The sequence below is a fragment of the Eumetopias jubatus genome, unplaced genomic scaffold (genome assembly GCF_037043125.1).
Source record: "Eumetopias jubatus isolate StellerSeaLion01/CBP00866 unplaced genomic scaffold, mEumJub1_p1.0 scaffold_17, whole genome shotgun sequence".
In the NCBI taxonomy this organism is placed as follows: Eukaryota; Metazoa; Chordata; class Mammalia; order Carnivora; family Otariidae; genus Eumetopias; species Eumetopias jubatus.
Window position 1 is genome coordinate 59,673,573 of NW_028274823.1, and position 25,799 is coordinate 59,699,371.

Consider the following 25,799-nt stretch of genomic DNA (forward strand, 5'->3'; position numbering starts at 1 on the left):
TGTACAAATACCTGTTCAAGTCCTTGCTTTCAGTTCTTTTGGGTATACACCTAGAAGTGGAATTGCTGGATCGTATGGTAATTCTATGTTTAATTTTTTGAGGACTCACCACCCTATTTTCCATAGCAGCAACTTCACATCATTTTAAAGCCATTTGTCGGTTCTTCTGGTCAGTATTTTGTGATACCCAAGTAGGCCCCAAATACCCCAAGGGATGTAAATTTCTCAAAACAAAAATAGCTATACTTTATTTTAAAATTCCATACAGAGGGGAACCTGGGTGGCTCAGTCATTAAGCGTCTGCCTTTGGCTCAGGTCATGCTCGCATTGTCCCGGGATCGAGCCCCACATCAGACTCCCTGCTCAGCAGGAAGCCTGCTTCTCCCTCTCCCACGCCCCCTGCTTGTGTTCCTGCTCTTGCTGTCTCTCTCTCTCTGTCAAATAAATAAAATCTTTAAAAATAAATAAATAAAATTCCATATAGAAGTTTAGTAAGAGAGGATATACAATAAAGATTTTGTAAAAATGGTGCTTCAGTGCTTTATTTCTTTTCCAAAATAAACCTTAAAGAAGATGCATATACGTGAGCTCAATGAAAACGTGTTTTTTTTTTTTTCAAGGTGATAATGTTTAAAGGGTTAAGGGTGGTTAAAATGTTGCATCCGTGACCAGTCACCTTCTTCTCTAAATCCTAGACCTGACCTGCATATCCTAGGGCCACATCGAGCTGAAACACACTCCCTGAACCTACCTTGGGTGGACACACGAGTCTGGAGATAGCCAGCTCGGGAGCAAAGGTACAGTGAACTAAACCTGGTCATCATACAGTTCTCCTTCTCACTGTCCTGTTTTATTTCCTGCATAGTATAAATCACTATTTTAATTGATCTTGTTTGCATATTTCCTGTCTGTCCCCCTCCATCAGAATGTAAGCTCCTTAAGAACTGACTTACACCTTTTCCTACAATCACACTGGGCACAAATCAGGTTCTCAATAAATACTTGCTTTTTTTTCATCTTTTTTATTGTTATGTTAATCACCATACCTTACATCATTAGTTTTTGATGTAGTGTTCCATGATTCATTGTTTGTGCATAACACCCAGTGCTCCATGCAGAATGTGCCCTCTTTAATACCCATCACCAGGTCAATAAATACTTGTTGAATGAATAAATTATCAAATGATTGAAAATTTGCTCTCCTAGTCTATTTCCTTCTACTCTTAAACTATTTAAAAAAATTATGAAATATTCTAAACACTCAGAAAAACACCCACTACTCAGATTTAACAAATTCTAAGAGTTTTATTATATTGCTTCAAATTTTCTTCCATCTCTTAAAAAAAGGAAAAAAGTTAAAAATATACAGGAAATGGAGAAATGGCTAATTTGGGGAGTATGTAAAAATGGTCAGTCTTTGTCAACCCATAAAATGAATGGTTCAAGTGCATTACTTACATAAACTTAAACTACAGATCCCAGGCAGCATTGCAACAGTTCCGCACGTGGCCTATTCTTTTCTCTTCTGCAAACAGCCAATGAAAGGTAGAGTTTACAAAGGTCTAGGATGACATCTGGCGTATTGACTGCGGTCAGCCTCAAATCAAGTTATTGCTGTTTGGGACGGGCTGCTGAAAACCAGATCTAAAAAGGCTTTTCCGATTAATTCGCAGCTTATTCTCTCTCTTGTTTCAGAGGGAAGAGAAGCTGATTTAGTAATTGAAATGGATGCAATACTAAGTTACAGGTCAGAAGACACTGAAGATTACTACATGCTGCTGGGGTGTGATGAACTGTCTTCGGTAAGACAGTGGATAATGCTCTTCTTTTTCAAGTTTTTATTTAAGGTGGTAACTTTGAACTTTTAGTCACATTGCCTAGAAACCTAATCTTATATTCTTTTAAAGCATGTTTGGCTTAGAGAAAGTTAAGTATTTAAATCTTGGGTCTTTACTTGGGTAGAGTCCTTTTGCAATTTTATAGATGTTTGTGATTGAATATGTGTATTCTGTCACATGGCCATAGACTCTATTTCAAATACACTAAAAATATGTATTTGAAATTTTATTGTAGTGCTCTTGGCCATGTTTCACAGAATACATAAGCTAAATCTTTATTATGGTATTTTATACTAAAATTGAGATCAATGTAATTTTCTAGTAGTGTATTTAAAATGTTTTATTAAAATATGTACTTTTATATAAGCAGTTGAATTATATAAGCCAAGAAACGTCCTTTTATGTTAACGTTTTAAATCATGTGAGAGAAATTACTTAAAAGTGTGGCTTCTGAAACAAAATGTGTGAAAAACTCTGTAGTTGTTCACTTGATCTACAATGAAATGTTTTTAAAGGGCTACACAATGATGAAGTTTGTAAAAGTTTTTTAAATTATGGAAAACTCATTTATAATTCTACTTTCCAAGGATAACACTATTAATGCTTGGTTTATTAATCTTCAGTCTTTTTCCTACGGTTTTTGGAGACATGTTTGGGAAGATATATATTTACTTGATTCCTGCTTTTTACCCACTCAAGGATTTCTCCATGCTATTAAAAACACTCTTCATACATATTTTAATGTTGCACATTTTGTTTTATTGTTGTATCACAATTGATTATTCCCTTATTGTTAAATATTTCATTTATTCCTAGTTTTTCAATGGTTTAGATACTGTTGAGATGAATAGGAAGTATATTTCAATTATATTATTAAATATATTTTATATAATTATCAAAATGTTTTTATTTTATTACTAAAATATGCCTATTAATATTAAAATATTTTAAATCAAAATATTTTTCTATTTATCTTTGTTTCATAAGGCTGGAGTTAACAAAATGTGCTTAATTTTGTTTGGAAAATAGAATGTGATGGTGGACATAAAGGATTAAAATCTCTATTGTTATCACACTGAGGGAGTTATCTTAAGAATCTTCTAGTTAAGCACACACACACACACACACACACACACACACACGCACACACCTGGTTATAATACTCCTTTAGTTGTGTGTTTCTCCTTTAGGATAATATGTTACTCTTGTTTGCTTTAGTGGTGATTTACTTTTATAGCAATTGAGAAAGCTTATTGACATTTTTACCATCTGTTATGAATTATACTATTGCCAACTAGTTTTTGAAGGAGCTTTTTAAAATCAAAGGAACATAATTTAACTTGATAAGCTTCACAATTTGGATTTAAAAAAATATTGTTATTCTAAGTTATAAAGTAAAGGTCATTATATCCCCATAAATAAATCCCTAGACCCTTTTAGTCCGTCTTTTATAGTTATGTTATTGTTTCCTCAGTCTACAAAGAAGGAGAAGGATAAGTTTTGAATAGACTGAAAAAAATGATCCTATTGTTTATTTATAATGTTTATAACAGTCTCTTTCATTATAGCTAGCAATTTTGTCACATGGCATATGTGGCATATATTAAAAGGAGAATGAAAGCATTGTCTTGCCATTCCTTCTTTACTGATTCTGTCAATGACATAGCATGTTTAGATTACAATCATTTATTTAAAATGAAATGATCTGTCACAATTTTGTCAATTCTTTTTATATGTATCTTTCCCCTCTTCATATATATATTTCCCATTTAAGAAAGATTTTATTTTTTTTTATTTATAATCTCCACACCCAGTATGGGGCTTGAACTCACAACCCCAAGATCAAGAGTCACATGCTCTACCGACTGAGCCAGCCAGGCGCCCCTAAAAATATTTTAATTCCATTTTTTGAGTATTTAGTGTGACGTTTCCTTTACTTGATTTGTATTGGATGGATTTCTTTTACTTCAAATATTCCTTGATTTGATGCTTTAAAAAGTTGACCAGAACTGTTCATACTCGAAAGCAATTTAGCATTTGTAATTTCAAAGCAACTTCATATTTTGATTCTATTTATAACAACTGTGTTGGCACACACACACACACACATATAATTCTTTTGCTTTAGTATATAGTTCTTACAATTTAAAACTTCTGTTGAAAATTAATGAAATGACATAGATAAACCCTGGGAGGGTTTCCACACTGTTGAGTAGAAAACAGCATACCCTCATTTCAAAAACATTTACTGAAGGTTGATTCCAAGTTAGTCAGCTTTTTTGCCTTGAATCAGATTTTACACAAAAGACACATGTTATGAAATCTTCTAAAGTCCTTATTAATGCATACACCACACACTGGTGATATAAGACATCCTCTCTTTTTTATAACTTACTTGATTTTTTGATATTTGGCCACCATTTCAATCCTGATTTCAAGATTTCACAGATTTAAAAATTGAGCATAAACTTGATAAATGGAGACACTTATTTTTTGTTTCTAGTTCTCTTTCTTATTGACTTCAGACCACCTGGGTTCAAATCTTACCATTTACTAGCTATGTGACCTTAGGAAATGGTTTAACTTTTCTATTCCTTTGTTTCCTAATCTGCAAATAGGGGTAATGATAGTACCCACCTCATAGAGTTATTGTGGGGATTAAATGAGACATGATAAATAAAGTGCTTAGAACAGTGCCTGGCACATTGTGGTGTGGGCGTGGGCATGGACATTGTTTTGGCCTCACACTAATACTGTATACTTGGAACTTTGTAAATTTAGACTACTCCATAATTGACATTATTTTTTTAATGTTTTATTTTTGAAAAATTTTTTCCTTTTTTTTTTTTTTGAGTCAGTTCTATGCCCAACCTGGGGCTTGAATTTACAACCCCAAGATCAAGAGTCATATGCTCTACCAACTGAGCCGGTCAGGTGACCCAAAATGATCTTTTTAAATTTATTTTTATTTATTTATTTATTTATTTTAAAAGATTTTTATTTATTCATTTGAGATACGGAGATACAGAGAGAGAGAGAGAGAGAGCATGAGCAGGGAGAGAGGCAGAGGGAGAGGGAGAAGCAGGCTCCCTGCTGAGCAAGGAGCCGGATGTGGGGCTCGATCCCAGGACCCTGGGATCATGACCTGAACTGAAGGCAGGCGCTTAACCATCCGAGCCACTCAGGTGCCCCAAAATGATCTTTTTTTAGAAAAGATTTTATTTTTAAGTAATATCTACACACAATGTGGAAGAGTTCCACGCTCCACCGACTGAACCAGCCGGGTGCCCTCCAAAATGATTTTTTCTTTTTTTTTTTTTAAGATTTTATTTATTTATTTGTCAGAGACAGAGAGAGCACAAGCAGGGGGAGTGACAGGCAGAGGGAGAGGGAGAAGCAGGCTTCCTGCTGAGCAAGGAGCCCGATGCAGGACTCGATCCCAGGACCCTGGGATCACCACCTGAGCGTAGGGCAGACGCCAACCAAGCCCCACACAGGTATGCCCTAAAGATTTTATTTCTTTTTTTGAGAGAGAGAGAGGGAGAGAATACAAGGGGGGTGGGGGAAGGGTAGAGGGAGGGAGAGAAGCAGACTCCCCAGTGAGCAGGGAGCCCGACAGTGGGTTCCATCCCAGGACCCCAAGATCACTATCTGAGCCAAAGGCACTTAACCAACTGAGCCACCCAGGCGCCCCCCCAAAAAGATTTTTTAATAGACTTTATAAGAGCAGTTTTAGGTTCATAGCAAAATTGAGCAGAAGGTATAAAACTTTCCCCTACACTTCCTTCCCTCCACTCAGGCATAGCCTCCCTGTTAACAATATCTCCTCTAGAATGGTTCACTTGTTATAATGATGAACCTACATTGACACGTCACTATCACCCAAAGTCCATAGTTTGTATTATGGTTCACTCTTGGGTTTGTACATTCTATAGGTTTGGACAAATGTATAATGACATTTATCATACAGAGTAGTTTCACTGCTCTAAAAATCCTCTGTGCTCCACCTATTTGAATAATTTTTGGCGTACAGAAAAGTTGTAAAAATAATACAGAGTTCCTATATACACTGCATCCAGCTTCCCTTAATGTTAGCATCATATTTACAGTTATCATGCACAGTAAAATTATACAATAATTATCAGAAAATTAATATTGGTATAAAAGTATTAACCAGGGGCCAGCGAGCAATTTTTTTTGTTTTTTTTTTTTTTTTTGTAAAAGACCAGCTAGACAGAGTCAGGACTAGAGTGAGGTAAACAGGGCACTTAGGACACACACAAAATTTTTTTTAAGTTTTTTTTTTAAGATTTTATTTATTTACTTGTCAGAGAGAGAGAGAGAGATAGCACAAGAAGGGGGAGTGACAGGCAGAGGGAGAGGGAGAAGCAGGCTCCTTGCTGAGTAGGAAGCCTGATGTGGGACTCAATCCCAGGACACTGGGATCATGACTTGAGCTGAAGGCAGACGCTTAAACGACTGAGCCACCCAGGCGCCCAGGACACAAAATTTAAGGAGGCACTAACTCTCAGGGTTGTGCAAGTGCAGAAACCTGAGAGAAGAGAGAGAGAGAGAGAGAGAGAGAGAGAGAGAGAGAGAGAACCTCCTTAAACCTAGGCATACTGTTTGTCTCACCCTGGTGCTGGCCCTGAGATAGCAAACATTTTACTTTATTTTTATTTTATTTTATTATTTTATTATTTTTTTAAAAAGTAGGCTCCATGCCCAGCATGGCTTGAACTCATGACCCCAAGATCAAGACTTGAGCAGAGATCAAGAGAATAATACCCAACTGACTGAGCCATCGAGAGCCCCCCGTTTTTTTTTTGAGCTAGAAAACATTTTAGATTTTGCAGGATTATGGTCTCTGTCACAGCTACTCAGCTCTGCCAGTGCAAGAAATTAGCCATAGATAATATGTGAAATGAATGACGATGGCTATCTTCCAATAAAACTTTATTTAAAAAACAGGTGACAGGCCGGTTTTGGCCTTTGGGCCAGAGTTAGTCAACCTCTGATCTAAAGGATAGGTCTCATTGTAATTTCATCAGTTTTTCTACTAATGTCCTTTTTCTCTTCCAAGATCCAAGCCAGAATTCTTTATTACACTTAGTTGTCCTTTTCCCTTAGTTTCCTCCACAGTGACAATTTCTCATACCTTCCTTGTCTTTCATGATATGGACACTTGGAAAAGTAATGGTCAGTTATTTTGCAGGATGTCCCTCAATTTTGGTTTGTTTCAGATTTTCTCTTGATTAGACTGAGGTTATGTGTTTTTGGAAAGAACACTGCCAAAGCGATATTGTACCTTTTTCAGTGTATCACCTCAGGGCTACACGATGCTGATATGTCTTATTGACCTGAACACATAGTTAAGGTGGTGTCTGTCAGGTTTCTTCTGCCAGGTTTTTGCATTGTAGAGTTACTAGTTTCCCTTTTGTAATTAACAAATATTTTTGGTGAAGATTCTTGGAGACTGTAGTGTGTCTCCTCAGATTTTCACCCACTGATTTTAGCATCCTTTGGTGGATCTTGCCTATAATAATTACTACTATAGCGTTTGCCTAATGGTGGCTTTCTATTTTCCTCATTCGTTTTATATTTATTTCTCAGAATTCTTCCGTAAAGTTATCCTTTCTCCCATATTTATTTATTTATTCAACTATTTTCGTCACTATGGATAATAGTTATTGCATTTTATGGATTATAACACAATACTGCCATTATATATTTTGTGGATCAAATTGTTTCTCTGGCTCATGTTTTGATTATCATTTGATTAGAACGATGTAGGATCATCCCATGGGTTTATTTCAGGGATATTGTTAATATTTGGAGTTTTAGGGGGGAAATCCAGTTTCACGCTAAATAAATTGAAGTGATGGATACTGATTTTTTTCTCTTAAAATGTTTTTATTATGAAAAATTTCAACCATATATAAAAGTAGAATAGAAACAATGAATCCTCATAGATACTCAGCTCGGATAGTTACCACTGGATACTAATTAATTCGCTTATTGAAATGAGTCTTTTCTACAGCATATCAGTTTCCATCACTAGAATCAGTTCTTTCTTTTTTCTTTTAAGATTTTATTTATTTATTTGACAGCGAGAGAGACAGCGAGAGAAGGAACACAAGCGGGGGAATGGGAGTGGGAGAGGGAGAGGCACGCTTCCCGCAGCCCGATGTGGGGCTCAATCCCAGGACCCTGGGATTATGACCGGAGCCGAAGGCAGATGCTTAATGACTGAGCCACCCAGGCGCCCCTAGAATCAATTCATTCTTTTAATGAATAAATCACAATTTCCAGAAGGCTCCTATTATGCTGTAATCATGTTATTTAAAGAACATCTGTCAGTCAATAGTCAAGTATTTATTCAACACCTGGCATCCGGCCAGTACTGGAAGTGATGGGGGTAAAACCAAACCAAACCAAACCAAAAGGTGAAAATAGTGCAAGTGTATAAGAAACCTGGCATCCAGCTCAGGAGCCAAAGCTAATGCAAAGGAAACAATTTGAGAAAAAGTAAGTGCTGTGCTATGTGGTACTATTTATAAGTGCAACAGGAATTAAAGGAAGAATATCTGAAAAGATTTCAGAGAAGAGATGAGGCTTGAAATGATCTTACTAGGTAAAAGTTCAGACACATGGAGGGAAAGACAGAGGGTGTTTGTGTGGCCAGGGAAATTTGGAGAGGATCCATCCAAGTGGGAATCAAATGAGTGCCTATTGCACACTCGAGTATTCCCTGAACAGATCAAAATATTGTGCTAATAGGCTATGGAAAAATAAGTTTTTAAGTTTTAAAACTTAATTTCTAAAACTAATATATTTTCAATAGGGAAATATGGAGTATGAAGATACAATAGAGAAAAATGTTAACCTAATGCTTAACATCTTGGAGTATGACATATGGGTGTGTGCACATATGCTGTATTTATGGCTTTTTTTTTAAAGATCTTATTTATTTATTTATTTTAGAGAGAGAAAAAGGGGAAGGGGCAGAGGGAGAGCGAGAGAGAGAGAGAGAGAAACTCAAGCAGACTCCATGCTGAGCATGGACCCTGAGGTGAGGTTTGATTGATCTCAAGACTTCCAAGATCATGACCTGAGCAGAAACCAAGAGTCAGATGCTTAACTGACTATGCCACCCAGGCACCCCTATTGATGTGTTATGTAGGTACATGCACATATATGTAAATATATTTTTTAAAGATTTATTTATTAATTAGAAAGAGAGAGCCTGCACGTGACGGGGGGGAGGAGCAGAGGGAGAAGGAGAGAGAAGCTGACTCCCTCCTGAGCAGGGAGCCCTATGTGGGGCTCAATCCCACCACCCTGAGATCAGGACTTGAGCTGAAATCAAGAGTTGGATGCTTAACTGACCAAGCCACCTAGGCCCCCCATGTGTAAATATTTGTAAGTGCGTTTCCATGTGTATTTAGGATCAGACTACCTTCATTCAAATACTGGCTCTGCCACTAGGTGTGTGGTCTTGGGACAATTACTTAACTTTTCTATTTCTTGGTTTCCTAATCTATAAAATGGGAAAAATTACAGTACCTCACAGAGTTGCTATGGGAATTAAATGAGATGTTATATGCACAGTGCTTAGAACAGTGCCTGGCATATAGTAAGTCTCAATAAATCTTAGCTATGGGGTGGCTGGGTGGCTCAGTTGGTTAAGTGTCTACCTTCGGCTCAGGTCATGATCCCAGGGTCCTGGGATTGAGCCCCGCCTGGGGCTCCCTGTTTGGTGGGGAGTCTGCTTCTCCCTCTGCCTGCTGCTGCCCCTGCTTGTGCTCTTTCTTGCTCTCGCTCTGTCAAATAAATAAAATCTTAAAAAAAAAATCTTAGCTATTATTATTATTGTTATCATCTATATACACATATGCATATACAGTACATTATCCTTTTTAAGGTAAAATATTATGGTTTTATGCTGCATATAATGCTTTGTAGTTTACATTTCCTCATAGAAATATGTTACATAATTTTTCTCAGATTATTGAAAGTCTACTACAAGATGATTTTTTTAATGACTGCAAAATATTTCAGCCTATAGTAGTATTTCAATTAACTTTAATATCTTATTGTTGGACACATAAGTTTTTGTTTAAAATTTATAACATTTTATTCAATGAACCTTCTTTTTTAAAAATTTTTTATTGTTATGTTAATCACCATATATTACATAATTTGTTTTGGTGTACTGTTCCATGATTCATTGTTTGTTCATAACACCCAGTGCTCCATGCAGAATGTGCCCTCCTCAATACCCATCACCAGGCTAACCCATCCCCCCAGCCCCTCCCCTCTAGAACCCTCAGTTTGTTTTTCAGAGTCCATCATCTCTCCTGGTTCGTCTCCCCCTCTGTCTTACTCCCCTTCATTCTTCCTCTCCTGCTATCTTCTTCTTTTTCTTTTTTCTTAAAATATGTTGCGTTATTTGTTTCAAAAGTACAGATCTGTGATTCAACAGTCTTACACAATTCACAGCGCTCACCGTAGCACATATCTTCCCCAATGTCCATCACCCAGCCACCCCATCCCTCCCACCCCCGACCACTCCAGCAACCCTCAGTTTGTTCCTGAGATTAAGAATTCCTCATATCAGTGAGGTCATGTGATACATGTCTTTCTCTGATTGACTTATTTCACTCAGCATAACACCCTCCAGTTCCATCCACGTCGTTGCAAATGGCAAGATCTCATTCCTTTTGATGGCTGCATAATATTCCATTGTGTATATATACCACATCTTCTTTATCCATTCATCTGTCGATGGACATCTTGGCTCTTTCCACAGTTTGGCTATTGTGGACATTGCTGCTATAAACATTGGGGTGCACGTACCCCTTCGGGTCCCTACATTTGTATCTTTGGGGTAAATACCCAGTAGTGCAATTGCTGGATCGAATGGTAGCTCTAATTTCAACTGTTTGAGGAACCTCCATACTGTTTTCCAGAGGGGTTGCACCAGCTTGCATTCCCACCAACAGTGTAGGAGGGTTCCCCTTTCTCCACATCCCCGCCAACATCTGTCGTTCCCTGACTTGTTAATTTTAGCCATTCTGACGGGTGTGAGGTGGTATCTCATTGAGGTTTTGATTTGGATTTCCCTGATGCCGAGCGATGTTGAGCACTTTTTCATGTGCCTGTTGGCCATTTGGATGTCTTCTTTGGAAAAATGTCTGTTCATGTCTTCTGCCCGTTTCTTGATTGGATTATTTGTTCTTTGGGTGTTGAGTTTGATAAGTTCTTTATAGATTTTGGATACTAGCCCTTTGTCTGATATGTCATTTGCAAATATTTTCTCCCATTCTGTCGGTTGTCTTTTGGTTTTGTGGACTGTTTCTTTTGCTGTGCAAAAGCTTTTTATCTTGATGAAATCCCAATAGTTCATTTTTGCCCTGGCTTCCTGTGCCTTTGGTGATGTTTCTAGGAAGAAGTTGCTGCGGCTGAGGTCGAAGAGGTTGCTACCTGTGTTCTCCTTTAGGATTTGGATGGACTCCTGTCTCACGTTTAGGTCTTTCAACCATTTGGAGTCTATTTTTGTGTGTGGTGTAAGGAAAAGGTCCAGTTTCATTCTTCTGCATGTGGCTGTCCAATTTTCCCAACACCATTTGTTGAAGAGACTGTCTTTTTTCCACTGGACATTCTTTCCTGCTTTGTCAAAGATAAGTTGACCATAGAGTTGAGGGTCCATTTCTGGGCTCTCGATTCTGTTCCATTGATCTATGTCTCTGTTTTTGTGCCAGTACCATATTGTCTTGATGCTGACAGCTTTGTAATAGAGCTAGAAGTCCGGAATTGTGATGCCGCCAGCTTTGCTTTTCTTTTTCAATATTCCTCTGGCTATTCGGGGTCTCTTCTGGTTCCATACAAATTTTAGGATTATTTGTTCCATTTCTTTGAAAAAAGTGGATGGTATTTTGATGGGGATTATATTGAATGTGTAGATTGCTCTAGGTAGCATTGACATCTTCACAATGTTGGTTCTTCCAATCCATGAGCATGGAACGTTTTTCCATTTCTTTGTGTCTTCTTCAATTTCTTTCCTGAGTATTTTATAGTTTTCTGAGTACAGATCCTTTGCCTCTTTGGTTAAATTTATTCCTAGGTATCTTATGGTTTTGGGTGCAATTGTGAATGGGATCAACTCCTTGATTTGTCTCTCTTCTGTCTTGTTGTTGGTGTATAGGAATGCCACTGATTTCTGTGCATTGATTTTATAGCCTGCTACTTGACTGAATTCCTGTATGAGTTCTAGCAGTTTTGGGGTGGAGTCTTTTGGGTTTTCCACATAAAGTATCATATCATCTGCAAAGAGTGAGAGTTTGACTTCCTCTTTGCCGATTTGGATGGCTTTGATTTCTTTTTGTTGTCTGATTGCTGTGGCTAGGACTTCTAATACTATATTGAATAGCAGTGGTGAGAGTGGACATCCCTGCCGCGTTCCTGACCTTAGGGGAGAAGCTCTCAGCTTTTCCCCATTGAGAATGATATTCGCTGTAGGTTTTTCGTAGATGGCTTTTATGATATTGAGGTATGTACCCTCTATCCCTATACTCTGAAGAGTTTTGATCAAGAAAGGATGCTGTACTTTGTCAAATGCTTTTTCTGCATCTATTGAGAGGATCATATGATTCTTGTTCTTTCTTTTGTTAATGTTTCAATGAACCTTCTTATAACTAAATAATTTTCCCACCTCTGACTATCTTCTTATACAAATTCCTAGAATTGGAACTGTTATATCAAAGGGTGAAAAAATTATAGGCTTTTCATATATATATATATGTATATATACATATATATCTAATTATATCATTCTTTGATACATATGTACATATATATTTCTGGGAAATTTGCATCCTCACTGGGAGAGCATGAAAATGTTCATTTTTTTGCACCCTCAGTGACACTGGTCATTATCATGCCTTGGATGTTTTGATTTATTTGATTTTGAGTAAAGTTGAACATTTGTTTGTATGTTTATTGGCCAGCATAATAGGCAGTTTTCCAGACCGTTGAACATTGCATCAGGAAGGCAGGATTCAGTGGACCTTGACATGGAGGGCCTCATTTGTCCATGGGCTGCAGTTGGCACAGGCACATGGGATGGAGATGCCCGGAGATAAACAGAACATTCTCAAAACAAACTAACCCACTTTACTAGTTAGTTTACCCAGAACCAGTCCTACATAAGTGGCTTGTGACAAATTTTGTGACACTAAAACTGTAAAGAGTAATGAAAGACAGATATGGAGTATTCTTGATTTTTTAAAGTAGAAAATTGGCAAAGTAAAGAAAATATAAAGAAGAAACTAACAATCACAAGCATTAGCACTATTGAGAATTAACCATTTTGATACATTTGCTTCCATGGGCTAATACTAGAATGTGGTTTTTTTTCCTTTTTTTACTAGAATGTTTTCTAATGGGATAGGAATGAAAAAATAAAACAGTAACAACAAAACCTCCCAAATTTTCTACCTTTGATAGATAGGTATAATTTTATCTATTTATCTTATTAAAATCCTCCAATATATATACATAAATATGTGTATAGCTGTGTGTCTTGAAGGGTGTAACCTGTTATCCTGGGGGGATGAGGAATAAAGTGGCTTTTACTTTTTGTTCCGTATTGATATAAACTTTTTCTTTTTTTTCTTTTTAAAAGATTTTATTTATTTATTTGACGGAGAGAGACACAGCGAGACCGGGAACACAAGCAGGGGGAGTGGGAGAGGGAGAAGCAGGCTTCCCGCAGAGCAGAGATCCCGATGTGGGGCTTGATCCCAGGACCCCAGGACCATGACCTGAGTGGAAGGCAGACGCCCAAAGACTGAGCCACCTAGGCGCCCCTCATATAAACTTTTTCGAAGAGAGATTGTGAATAATCATAAGTAACCTAATTAAAAAATGCTTACTACTATTAGAATCTTTAGAATTTTTAATATTTTAAAATTTAAAAGCAAGTCTCATTCTTAATTTTCTTTGTTATATAAGCAGTTTATAGTGACTGATGGTTAAAGGGAACACCCAGGAAGAAGAAACACAATTAATTACAGTTCTTTTTTTTTAATATTTTTTATTTATTTATTGAGAGAGAGAGAATGGTAGAGAGAGAGCATGAGAGGGAAGAAGGTCAGAGGGAGAGGCAGACTCCCTGCGAGGGAGCCCGATGCGGGACTCGATCCCGGGACTCCAGGATCATGACCTGAGCCGAAGGCAGTCGCTTAACCAACTGAGCCACCCAGGCATCCTTAATTACAGTTCTTAACAGGAAGTCTCTCCCTTCCTGTTATTCCAAGGGATTCTCAGTAGATGCTTAATACGGAAAAGAATAGTTATTAGTCTGGGCACTTAATGCATATGCTTATCTAATACAGTCTGGGTTATAAATGTGAAGAAATTTTTTTTTTTTGATTAAAGATTTTTTTTTAAGAATTGATTAAGGATGACCCAGAGTTGATCAATTTATGTTTTTTCCATGAGTCTTGTTACCATATTGAGCAGAGCTGCTTGAGAATTTGTTTCTCAAACAAGAGGTAATTTGCTTTCATTAATTAGTGGATAGTAAATATGGAACTTGATAATAGGTCCCTAAGCCTGAAGAATTTAGCCGTATAAAACAGTAGTTAAGATTATTGGATTTGAAGTCCAACTGCTTAGTTAACAAAAAATTCAGCTTTTTTAGTATCTAGCTAAGTGATTTCAGACAAGTTACTTAACCACTGACCTTTGGTTTTAGCTATTATTATTGAGGTCTTACTATGATTAGGCTTTGTGTTAAAGGCCCTATTTCTATCCAGCATGCAATGTAAAGATGAGGAAACCAAGGCACATGGAAGTTACATAACTTGCCTAAAGTCTCAGGGCAGAACTGGGATTTAAAACAAAGCAATCAGGGGCACCTGGGGGGCTCAGTCAGTTAAGCATCTGTCTTCCACTGGGGTCATGATCACGGGGTCCTGGGATCGAGCCCGCATCAAGGCCCACATCTAGCCCCTCATGGAGCCCTGCATCGAGCCCCTCATGAGGCCCTCACCAAGCCCCTCACCTATCCCTGTATTGGTGGGGGTCTGCTTCTCCCTCTCCCTCTGCCCCTCTCCACCTCTCCTGTTCTCTTGTGCGTGCACTCTCTCTCTCAAATAAATAAATAAAAATCTTAAATAAATAAATAAATAAATAAAATGAAGCAATCAGATTGCTGAGCCACATAACCACTGTTGTCTCCCATTGCTGTCATTGGAATTACAATTAACAAAGACAAGTCTTGATGATTCATGGTAACAAGGATTAAAGGGCTGAGTGAAATCAAATCAAATCAAAATGCCTCTCAAGCCTTATGTTAGTTTGGGAGAAGTTTCTCTTTTCCCAATCAAAGTCTCCAGCCACACTGTTGATTGGTAACAAAATTAACAGGTTTGAATTCTGTCCTTTTTTAAAAATTGCGAAATTCTTTTTTTTTCGAAATTCTTAAAGAAAAAAGAGGGGGCAAAGGCAGAAAGAGGGAACTTTATAATGGATAATTTATAAACTAGACACTCATCCTTGAATAATGAATGATGGCTAAGCATCTTTTAAAGAACTCAGATGATGAAAAAAATGAACTCAGGTGAGTGAACACATCTAAATTTATGTATTCTTAGGATAAACCTATCTGACTATTTTTGACATTTAAATATATATTAGGCTTACAGGTGTCTTGGGCCGTCATCTAAATGCAGTTCAGTTGTCATCACAGACTATTATTTAGATAGAAGTTTTTATTGGATGCTTTCTGAGTTTTATTATAAAGGAAATTCTTCCTTCCTTCCTTCCTTCCTTCCTTCCTTCCTTCCTTCCTTCCTTCCTTCCTTCCTTCCTTCCTTCCTTCCTTTCTTTCTTTCTTTCTTTCTTTCTTTCTTTCTTTCTTTCTTTCTTTCTTTCTTTCAGATTTTATTTATTCATTTGAGACAGAGAGATACAGAGAGAGAGAACATGAGCAGGGGGAGAGGCAGAAGCAAGCTCCCCGCTGAGCAAGGAGTCCTTTGCAGGGCTGGATCCCAGGACCCCAGGATCATGACCTGAGCTGAAAGCAGACGCCCAACCATCTGAGCCACTCAGGTGTCCCTAGAAGAAATTATTTCTTAGAGTAAAAAGTCAAGGGGCACCTGGGTGGTTCAGTCGTTAGTTAAGCATCTGCCTTCGGCTCAGGTCATGATCCCAGGGTTCTGGGATCGAGCCCCACGTTGGGCTCCCTGCTCTGTGGGAAGCCTGCTTCTCCCTCTCCCACTCCCCCTGCTTATGTTCCCTCTTTCACTGTGTCTCTGTCAAATAAATAAAATCTTAAAAAAAAAAGTCAAAATACAAATATAAGGATCAAAAGAAAAAGTTGGGTTGAATACGGCTGTTTTGAGAAGGAATGATGCCCAGCTTCTTCCTTTATGCCATTTAAGTTGGATTCCTTATTTTAAACATTGATTTTTATTTTAGGTTGAACAAATCATGGCAGAATTTAAAGTCAGAGCCTTGGAATGTCACCCTGACAAACATCCTGAGAACTCCAAAGCTGGTACGTATTTAATAATGCCTGTTTCCCACGAAAATGAATAGCATCTAGAACTAAAAAGCTATTGAATAATAACTAAATTTCCTTTTGTATGTTATGCTCACACTTATTCTTTCATTCAATGCCCAAGAATGTTTTTGCACCATTGGATGGCAGAAGGGGAGGAACTGTGTAGGATCTTTTCTCCAATAGTATTGAACTTCCATTTTTCTTTAGCTGTAATGTGCTGCTTCCTGGTTTAAAATGTGTCCATTTTATGCTTTATTTCACTAGGTCTTGAGTGTTAACATGTCTTAAGTATGTTTGTAGCAGGTGATTGCCTTGATTTGAACCTTGCTGTATTTTCTTCATTCTGGGGAACTGAATATGTCTCTGTAGAACATATGATAATATATTCATACTTTTGTTTTTCTTCATCATAATTTAAATTCCATTATCATAAATTTTGACATAAATGCTTATGTATATTTCAGCTTGAAAAAAATATAAACCAATTATCCTTCCTTGACCTGTCTCCCTCCTGCTCCTCTTCTTTCTTTCCTTTTAGAGCCAAACTTCCTGAGAAAGAAGTTCACAGTTGCTATCTCTACTTTTCTTCACCAATTTTCAGTTTATCCCAGTCTGACTTCCTCCTCAACTCTCTTGGAATAGCCACCAAGGACTTCCTGGCTGCCAAATCCAAGGGTTACTTTTTAATTCTTATCTTCCCTGTGTTTGCATCAGAAATTGACACTGTTGACCATGCCTCCTTCAAACACTTTTCTCTTAGATACCAAGATAAACACTCATGCTTTTCCTCCAACCTCGCAGGCTGATCTTTCTGTCTCTGTTGTGACTCCTTCTCTTCTGCTCTAAGGTTCCTAAGATCTCTATTATCACTGATTAGTTTTGTGTGGCTTTGAATTAATTTCACATGAATGGAATCATACAGTCCTCCTTTGTGTGTAGCTTCTTTTGCTTTACCTTGTCTGTGATATTTGCCCATTTTGTACATGTAGAGATAGTTCATTCTTTGTCATTGCTGGCCTTTTAGGTACAAGCCCCTTCATGTGCTCCCTGCCCCTGCCCATCTCTACATTTTCATCTTCTCTCCACCACCATACCCACTACTCCATGTTTCTGCCTCACAGAACTACCTTTTTTCCTTAACATGCCCTGTTTTCTACTCTTCAGAGCTTGGACCTTTTTTTTTTTTTTTTAAAGAGAGAGAGAGCGGGGGAGGGGATGGGTGAGGGGCAGAGGGAGAGAAAGAATCTTTTTTTTTTTTAAGATTTTATTTATTTATTTGAGAGAGAGAATGAGAGATAGAGAGCATGAGAGGGAAGAGGGTCAGAGGGAGAAGCAGACTCCCTGCTGAGCAGGGAGCCCGATGTGGGACTCGATCCCGGGACTCCAGGATCATGACCTGAGCCAAAGGCAGTCGCTTAACCAACTGAGCCACCCAGGCGCCCCGGAGAGAAAGAATCTTAAGCAGGCTCCATGCCCAGTGCAGAGCCTGGTGCAGGCTTGATCCCACGACCCTGAGATCATGACCTGAGCTGAAATCAAGAGTTGGATGCTTAACCCACTGACTGAACCACTCAGGTGCCCCTCCACTTCAAACCTTTATGCCTGCTGCCTCCTCTGTCTGGCTCCCTCTGAGGCCTGCACACCTCTCTGCTTTGCTTTGATTGGTTAGGTCACTCCTGTGTCAGGTTTCAGCTTAGCCATCGCTGCCTCTGGGAAGTCACCTGTGCCCCACTTACTCAGAGCACCCTATACATCAGGCAGAAAACTGTGTATCACACTGTCTCCTTGCCTGTTTGCTTGTCAGTCATACTGAAAGCTCAGTGAGGCAGGCTTCCTGCTATCTTGTTTGCAGTTAATATGCCCCACACCTCACATAGCACCTACCATGGAGGACACTTTGTACAAATCATTTATTAAATGACTGAATGAATAAATTCATGAACATTTCTTTAGGAGACATATTAATTACCTCTTTGAACTGGAGTTACTATTAAGATAAATGTCCTGGGGCGCCTGGGTGGCTCAGTTGGTTGAGTGGCCAACTCTTGATTTCGGCTCAGGTCATGATCTCAGAGTCCTGGGATTGAGTCCGCATGGGGCTCTGAGCTCAGGTGGGGAGTTTGCTTGAGGATTCTCTCTCTCCCTCAGTCTCCCTCTCCCTCCAGCTTGCATTCTCTCCCTCTTTTAAAAAAAAGATAGATGTCCTAACATAAAAGTATAAAAATTTAATACACACTTAAAAACAACCACCACCCCAGGTTATTCTTTAACTGGGTTCTTTTTCAATAAAGCATGGCTTTGAGTTGTTTCTCTGTCCCTGGCAAACAATTTCTATTTGGGATACACGATGAATCACTGTGCAATCATTGCCATTTCTGGTTGCCATAGTAATGGGAGTTTTCACATATGGGCTACCTCGAGGCTTCTTGTTCAGAGAAACATTTAAATGTAAGTATTGTTTAAAATGAAAGGTACACAGACATCAATATCTTCCCCTGTGAGGCTTGCAGTTGATAGATGAGTCCACCTGTGGGTAGAAATTGTTTTCAAATCTGTTCAAGCATCCATTTACTCAATTTGGATTGATATGACTTTCTGAAAATGTAAGTGGTTCTTTATACACTTGAAGAAGGATTAAGGGTACTGATAAAAATGTTTTAAAATATTAAACAGAGCACCTGGGTGGCTCAGTCAGTTAAGCATCCAACTCTTGGATTCAGCTCAGGTCATGATCTCAGGGTTAAGAGATTAAGCCCCACATTGGGCTCTGAGCACAGCAGGGAGTCCACTTGAGACTCTTTCCCTCTCCCTTTCTCTCTGCCCCTACCCCTTCTCCCATGCGTGCGTGCACTCTCTCTCTAATAAATAAATAAATCTTAAAAAATATTAAACAAAAATTCACCCAGATGCTGAATTTTAGTTTGGCAGAAATCCAGACTACATTTAGGCAGATTTTGAAACATATTTCATCAAGGTGAAAGTTTATAGAGCAACTGCCTGTAGGAGCAATTAAACTTGTATATATATATACCTTTTTGGTTCATTAAGTGTAGTCTCAACCATTTCCACTATAATTACTAATTTGCTAGCATGATGGAGTAGTAGATATAGAGCACAGTCTTGTCTGTCTGGATTGCTCCTTGATCCCACTGATGAGCTAGTTGACCTTGGGCAATCTCTTGAGCCTCAGCATTCTCATAGGAAAAATGGGTAGACCAGTAATATATTGCTTCATGCATCTAACATGAAGGACAAATGAGGTAGCTTGCATGCTCAATGAATGTTGGCAATTATGATTCAGTGGACTTTCTTTTCTTGTTTTTATACAGCATTCCAAGATAAAAAAAATTTCTTTTTTTTTTAAATTTTAGAAAGAGAGTGCATGTGCATTTGTGCATGAGAGCAGGTTGGGGGTGAGGCAGAGAGAGAATCTTTAGCAGGTTCCACACCCGGTGTGCTGTAGAAATTGTGTCACTGAGCACAAAACTCCTGGCTGGTGCTCATGCCAATCCTGTGTATGTGCATGACAGTAAATGTTTCAGGCAAATGCTTTATTAACTTCTCCCTGACCCTGAAGAAAGGGATTTCAGACTAAATTAAAGATCTGTGAAATGGTATTTTTGTTATTGATTTGTAGGCTGCAATGACATTTGGATATTTGAAGGAGAGCTCCTTGTCCTTGCTAACTGATATCTTTCCATGTCTCCATGCTTTCTCACTTTAAAAACTCTTAATTGCTTTTTCCCCTTTGAATAAAAATAACATACAGTAATAAATAATGTTGAAAGTGAAAGTCTGCTCTTATCGCTCCCTGCCAGGGAACCACTATTAACAGTGGTATATTTTCTTCCATATTTTTTTCATAGTATGGTCTGACATTATGTTTTTATTATTATTTTTCAAGTAATTGTAAGTGGTCTACATTTAAAGGTGACTATAATAATACAAATTCAATTATGAAATATGAATTTAAAAGAACCTCTGTATTTTCAGAGTAGATCTAGGAGTTAAAACAGAATATCTCTCAAAGGTCCTGGCATCATTTGCTCATATAAGCTTGTAAAATGAGATCTCTCTTACCAGAACTGGTAAATGTTTATCTTGTGTGACTCATTTGATTAGCTGACATATTAAAGCACAAATATAAACCCAAACTCATTTTTAATGTGGTAGAGAGGATGGAAGAAGGAAAGGCCAGGTATCAGGCAAAATAAAGTATCTTTAGCTTTCTGCTTATCAATTGTTGTTGAAGGATTGACATCAGAATAATCCCAGGCAGGCTACTTTCATTCTGCAGACTCTGAAACCAGGCTAACAGTAATGTGCAAAGAGAAGGTGACTCATAGATAAATATGTAAATCTTTATAAACACTGCTGTAGTAGTAACTGGCATGTGCATCTGTGGTGATAATTTAATGAGCTTTTTATTCGCCTTGGAAAAAGTGACATCTTATTTGTACAGTGAGATATTTAAATTGTCATCAGTGGTAGAAGGATTACTCACTGGAGCAAGCTGCTATGGCAAGATGCTTTTTATTAGTTTATTTATTTTCCTGTAGTTTTCAATAGCCTCATCTTTAGGGTCTTCCCTTTAACTCACTAATGGCTACTACCTCCAGTGGTGATATTAAATAGTTAATGGCCTATTAGGTACTGTGCTGTCCAGCTTTGGGGCAGGGTCTTGGAGGGACCTTGCTGTGGCAGGGAGTATCTTGTTGGGGAAACACTTAAAAGTGGTGGTGTTTGGAGGATGGGGGCTCAGGAATAGCAATTCTTTACCAACTGGGGTACAGAATATTTCAGTATTTTCAATACTGTCAGTATTGACTGTACATTTGCCTCAACACCTGTTTGAGAGACTCTGGATTACTTCCCATGGGTTTTTTAAAAAAGATTTTATTTATTTAAATAATTTCTTTTTAAGATTTTATTATTTATTTGAGAGAGAGAGGGATAGAGCACAAGCAGGGGGAGCAGCAGAGAAAGAGGGAGAAGCAGGCTCCCTGTAGGGAGCCTGATGTGGGGCTCGATCCCAGGACCCTGGGGTCATGACCTGAGCAGAAGGCAGACGCTTAACCGACTGAGCCACCCAGGTGCCCCAAAGATTTTATTTATTTATTTATTTATTTTTAGAAAGAGAGAGAGAGTGCATGTGAGCGGGGGGAGGGGCAAAGGGAGAGGGAGAGCGAGAATCTCAAAGAAACTTGCGCTGAGCATGGAGCCCGGCATGGGGCTAGACCCCACGACCCCGTGATCATGACCTGAGTAGAAATCAAGAGTTGGAAGTTTAACGGACTGAGCCACCCAGGCACCCCCCCCCATGAGGTATTTTTAAACACTATCAGGGCAATTTAAATTAGTTTTCCCACTGATAGTATTAAAATATTCCTAATTCACAAAATGTTTTAATGATATGTGTCATTTCTTTGCTGTTTGGAGCTCAGGGAATAGCACTATATATTATCTTTCTCACACTCAAGATAGGAAGCATTCACTTATTGGTTCATTGAACAAATACCTTTTGAGCACAGGCTATGCTGTTTCAGTGCAAAGGATACGTCAGAGAACAAAACAGATAAAGTCTCTGTTTCCACAGAGTTTGTATTGTGGTAGAGGAGATAGATCATAAAAAACTACCTAATGGCTGGGGGCAAGTACTATAATGAAAAGTAAAGTAGGGCAAGGGAGATAAAGGCATGGGGCTGGTGGGCAGTCATTTTATATAGCATAGTCAGGGAAGACCCCACTCTACAAGACAGGGTCTGAGATGACATTTGGAGGAAGTAAACCATATGAATGCCTGGTCAGACACTCAACTGACTGAACCACCCAGGTGCCCCCAAAAGATGATTTTTTCCTCAGTTGAACGGTCTTGGTACTTTTGTAGAAAACCAATTGACTTTGGGCGCCTGGCTGGCTCAGTCAGTGGAGCATGCAACTTTTGCTGTCAGGGTTGTGGGTTTGAGCCCCACACTGGGTGTAGAGATTACTTAAAAATAAAATCTTGGGCACCTTGGTGGCTCAGTTGGTTGGGCGACTGCCTTCGGCTCAGGTCATGATCCTGGAGTCCCGGGATCAAGTCCCGCATTGGGCTCCCTGCTTAGCAGGGAGTCTGCTTCTCCCTCTGACCCTCCCCCTCTTGTGCCCTCTTTCTTTCTCTCTCTCTCAAATAAATAAATAAAATCTTAAAAAAAATCTTACAAAAACAGAAAGAAAACCATTTGACTGTAAATTTGAGGATTTATTTTGGACTCATACTATCCCATTTATTTATGTTTACTCTAATGCTAGTACCACACTGTTTTCATTACTGTAGCTTTGTAGAAAGTTTTAAGTTGGGAAGTGTGAGTTCTTCCAACTTTGTTTTTGTTTTTCAAGATTGTTTTGACTATTCTGAGACCCTTGCCTGTACATATGGATTTTTAGGATCAACTTGTCACAAAAAAAGATTTTGACAGAGATTACATTAAATCTATAGAGCAGTTTGGAGAATATTACCATTTTAGAAATGTTAGGTCTTCTGATCCTTGAACATGGATATCTATTCATTTAGATATTTAATTTCTTTCAACAGTGTTTTACAGTTTTCAATATATAAGTCTTGCACTTCTTTTGTTACTATTTTTTTCTAAGTATTTTATTCTTTTTGATGCTATTGTAAATGGAATTCCTTCCCTGATTTCACTTTCAGATTGCTCATTGCTACTGTATAGAAACACAATTGATTTTTGTGTATTGTTCTATAGAAAGTTGGAGCTTCACTGAAGAGCAGAAGAGACATTGGAAGTGTTTACAAAAGGGACATGGATGGTTTCTATTGCATGCCATCTGGTCAAATAGATCAGCAACAAAGCTACCATTTATCAACCACCTACCATGTTACTTCCTGTGCTTAAACCCTCCCAATAACTTCTTATTGTTTTTACAACAAAAACAGACCAGAATCCTTAGGCCTCTAAGGTCCTGGATGACTGGGCCCTTGTCTACTCTACAGGCCCATTCCTCATTTCCTCATTGTTCTTTCCCAGCCCTGTGTCACATGGGCATTTTCTACTTTCTTTAAATCACTATGCTCCTTCCTGCCTTAGAGTCTTCATTTACACTGTTCCTCTAGCCTGATCACTACCCTTCCTCACAACTACCACTGGAAAAGGTAGTTTTCTTCCTAGTAGACAAAACTATAATTTTTTTGGTGTTTGTAAATGTCAATCCCACTAAATAGTTCATGTCTCCTGTTCACACCTGTGTCATCAGCACCTGGAATAGCACTTGGCACATCATTGGAGCTCAGTGAAGAGAGTGGATAAACTGTGAGCCAGGCCCTTTACATACATGATCTCACTTGTCCTTGCAATTCACTCTACACGTGAGGAAATGAAAGCTTGAAGAGGTGAACTGGCCCAAGGTCACATAGCCAGTAAATAACAGACCTATTCCAGTGAGATCACTTTGCTTGGGAGTTTAAAATAACTCCTTCAAGAGAGAAGTGCTCATCTTTTGATTTGTTTTCCAGTGGAGACTTTTCAGAAACTGCAGAAGGCAAAGGATATTCTGACTAATACAGAGAGTCGCGCTCGCTATGACCACTGGCGCAGGAGCCAGATGTCGATGCCATTCCAGCAGTGGGAAGCTTTGAGTGACTCTGTGAAAACGGTAGGTTCCTCTCTGGGATGTAGTGAATTCATGAAGCTCAGGCTGCCCATGGATGAGACTCATGTAGCAGCTTAAAAAGTCAATAGGCAGGGACGCCTGGGTGGCTCAGTTGTTAAGCATCTGCCTTCGGCTCAGGTCATGATCCCGGAGTCCTGGGATCAAGCCCTGCATTGGGCTCCCTGCTCAGCGGAGAGTCTGCTCCTCCTTCTGCCCCTCCCCCTGCTTGTGCTCTCTCTCTCTCTCTCTCTCTCTCTCTCTGTCAAAATAAATAAATAAAATCTTAAAAAAAAAGTCAATAGGCAATAGGACGGAGAAGACCAAGAAGCTGGTGGAATCTAGATATAACTCAGCGTCCACAAATCCTGTGAAGGGGAATTCAATGGGTCAGCACCAGAAGAGCTGATGACTACAATTGTAAGTCTCTCCTTGGCTGTTTGAGTCAGTGTATACACTCCTCATTAGCATTTATGTTTTATACTTTCTGACAACTGTGCTTCTCAAGTTGCTCATATAATACTGCTGAATTTTGAACCAATGCAAATTCATCTCCTCCATCTTTTTAGTTCATATCGGCCTATTCTCTTCTCAAGGCTTATAAATTCCATAAAAAAGAGCCTGATTAATTAAAGAAAGCTGTAAATTATTTTAAATTTATTCTTGTTACAAATTCTGGTGAAAGAGTCATTGGATGATGCAGAGAGACTTTTTAAATCATTGTGTTCTCTTTCTTCATGCTATTAAAAAACTAAATATAAAAATAATCACTATAATTACTGTGTTATACACTTACTTTGTTCTTACATTGACCTTTATATATATATTTCAGTATATAAAAATATATATTTGTATATATTATTAAACATATTATATATAAATATGTATATTTATATATATTTAGGAGGGGAGGGGCAGAGGGAGAGAGAATCTGTTTTTTTTTTTCAAGATTTTATTTATTCATTTGTCAGAGAGAGAGACAGAGGCAGGCAGAGGGAGAAGCAGGCTCCCCACTGAGCAAGGAGCCTGATGTGGGGCTCGATCATAGGACCCTGGGATCATGACATGAGCCGAAGGCAAATGCTTAACCAACTGATACACCCAGGCGTCCTGGGAGAGAGAGAATCTTAAGCAGGCTATATGCCCAGCATGGAGCCCAAACTGGGGTTTGATCTCACAATCCTGAGATCATGACCTGAGCTGAAATCAAGTCAGACACTTAACTGACTGAGTCACCCAGGCACCCCAACCTTTATATATTATAGAGAAAATATGACTTGGGCTCTGGTCATGATCTCAGAGTCCTGATGTCAAGCCCTGCCACAAACCCCGAGCCCTGGGTGGAGCTCTGGGTTGAGCCCCCACATCAGACTCAGCACTCAGTGGGGAGCCTGCTTCTCCCTCTGCCCCTCACCCTGCTCGTGCTCTCTCTCTCGCACGTGAATAAATAGATAAAACCTTTAAAAAAAAGTTAATAGGAACACATTTTTGGTGAATTGATTGTTTGACATTGATTGCTTCTGTGAAGGCTTGTTGGGACTGCCAGTTACCTTCACATGAGTCTATTTGTCTAATTGTGTTTGGTTTCCTGGGCTCAGTGAGGTGTCCTTGGCGTGAGTCCAGTTGGCTACAAACAACCGGAGAAGCTTCCTACTATGCCCGTTTGATTACACTTTCCCCAGTCAGAGGGGAAACAGTTCGTAATTCAACACCTTTTGGGCCTGTTGAGAAGGCGGTCTGTC

The 25,799-nt window shown here is 38.7% G+C and overlaps 1 protein-coding gene across 1 annotated transcript in view; it reads left to right on the forward strand.

The window, feature by feature from the left end:
• Positions 1-1,580: 1,580 nt before the first annotated feature.
• DNAJC12 (DnaJ heat shock protein family (Hsp40) member C12) overlaps positions 1,581-25,799 on the forward strand; it is a 35,406-nt gene continuing 11,187 nt past the window's right edge. Inside the window, exons 1-3 of the mRNA XM_028109660.2 lie at positions 1,581-1,802; positions 16,326-16,404; positions 23,924-24,063. Coding sequence (XP_027965461.1) covers positions 1,725-1,802; positions 16,326-16,404; positions 23,924-24,063 — 297 coding nt within the window. The 5' untranslated portion in view covers positions 1,581-1,724. The remainder of the gene's footprint in view (positions 1,803-16,325; positions 16,405-23,923; positions 24,064-25,799) is intronic.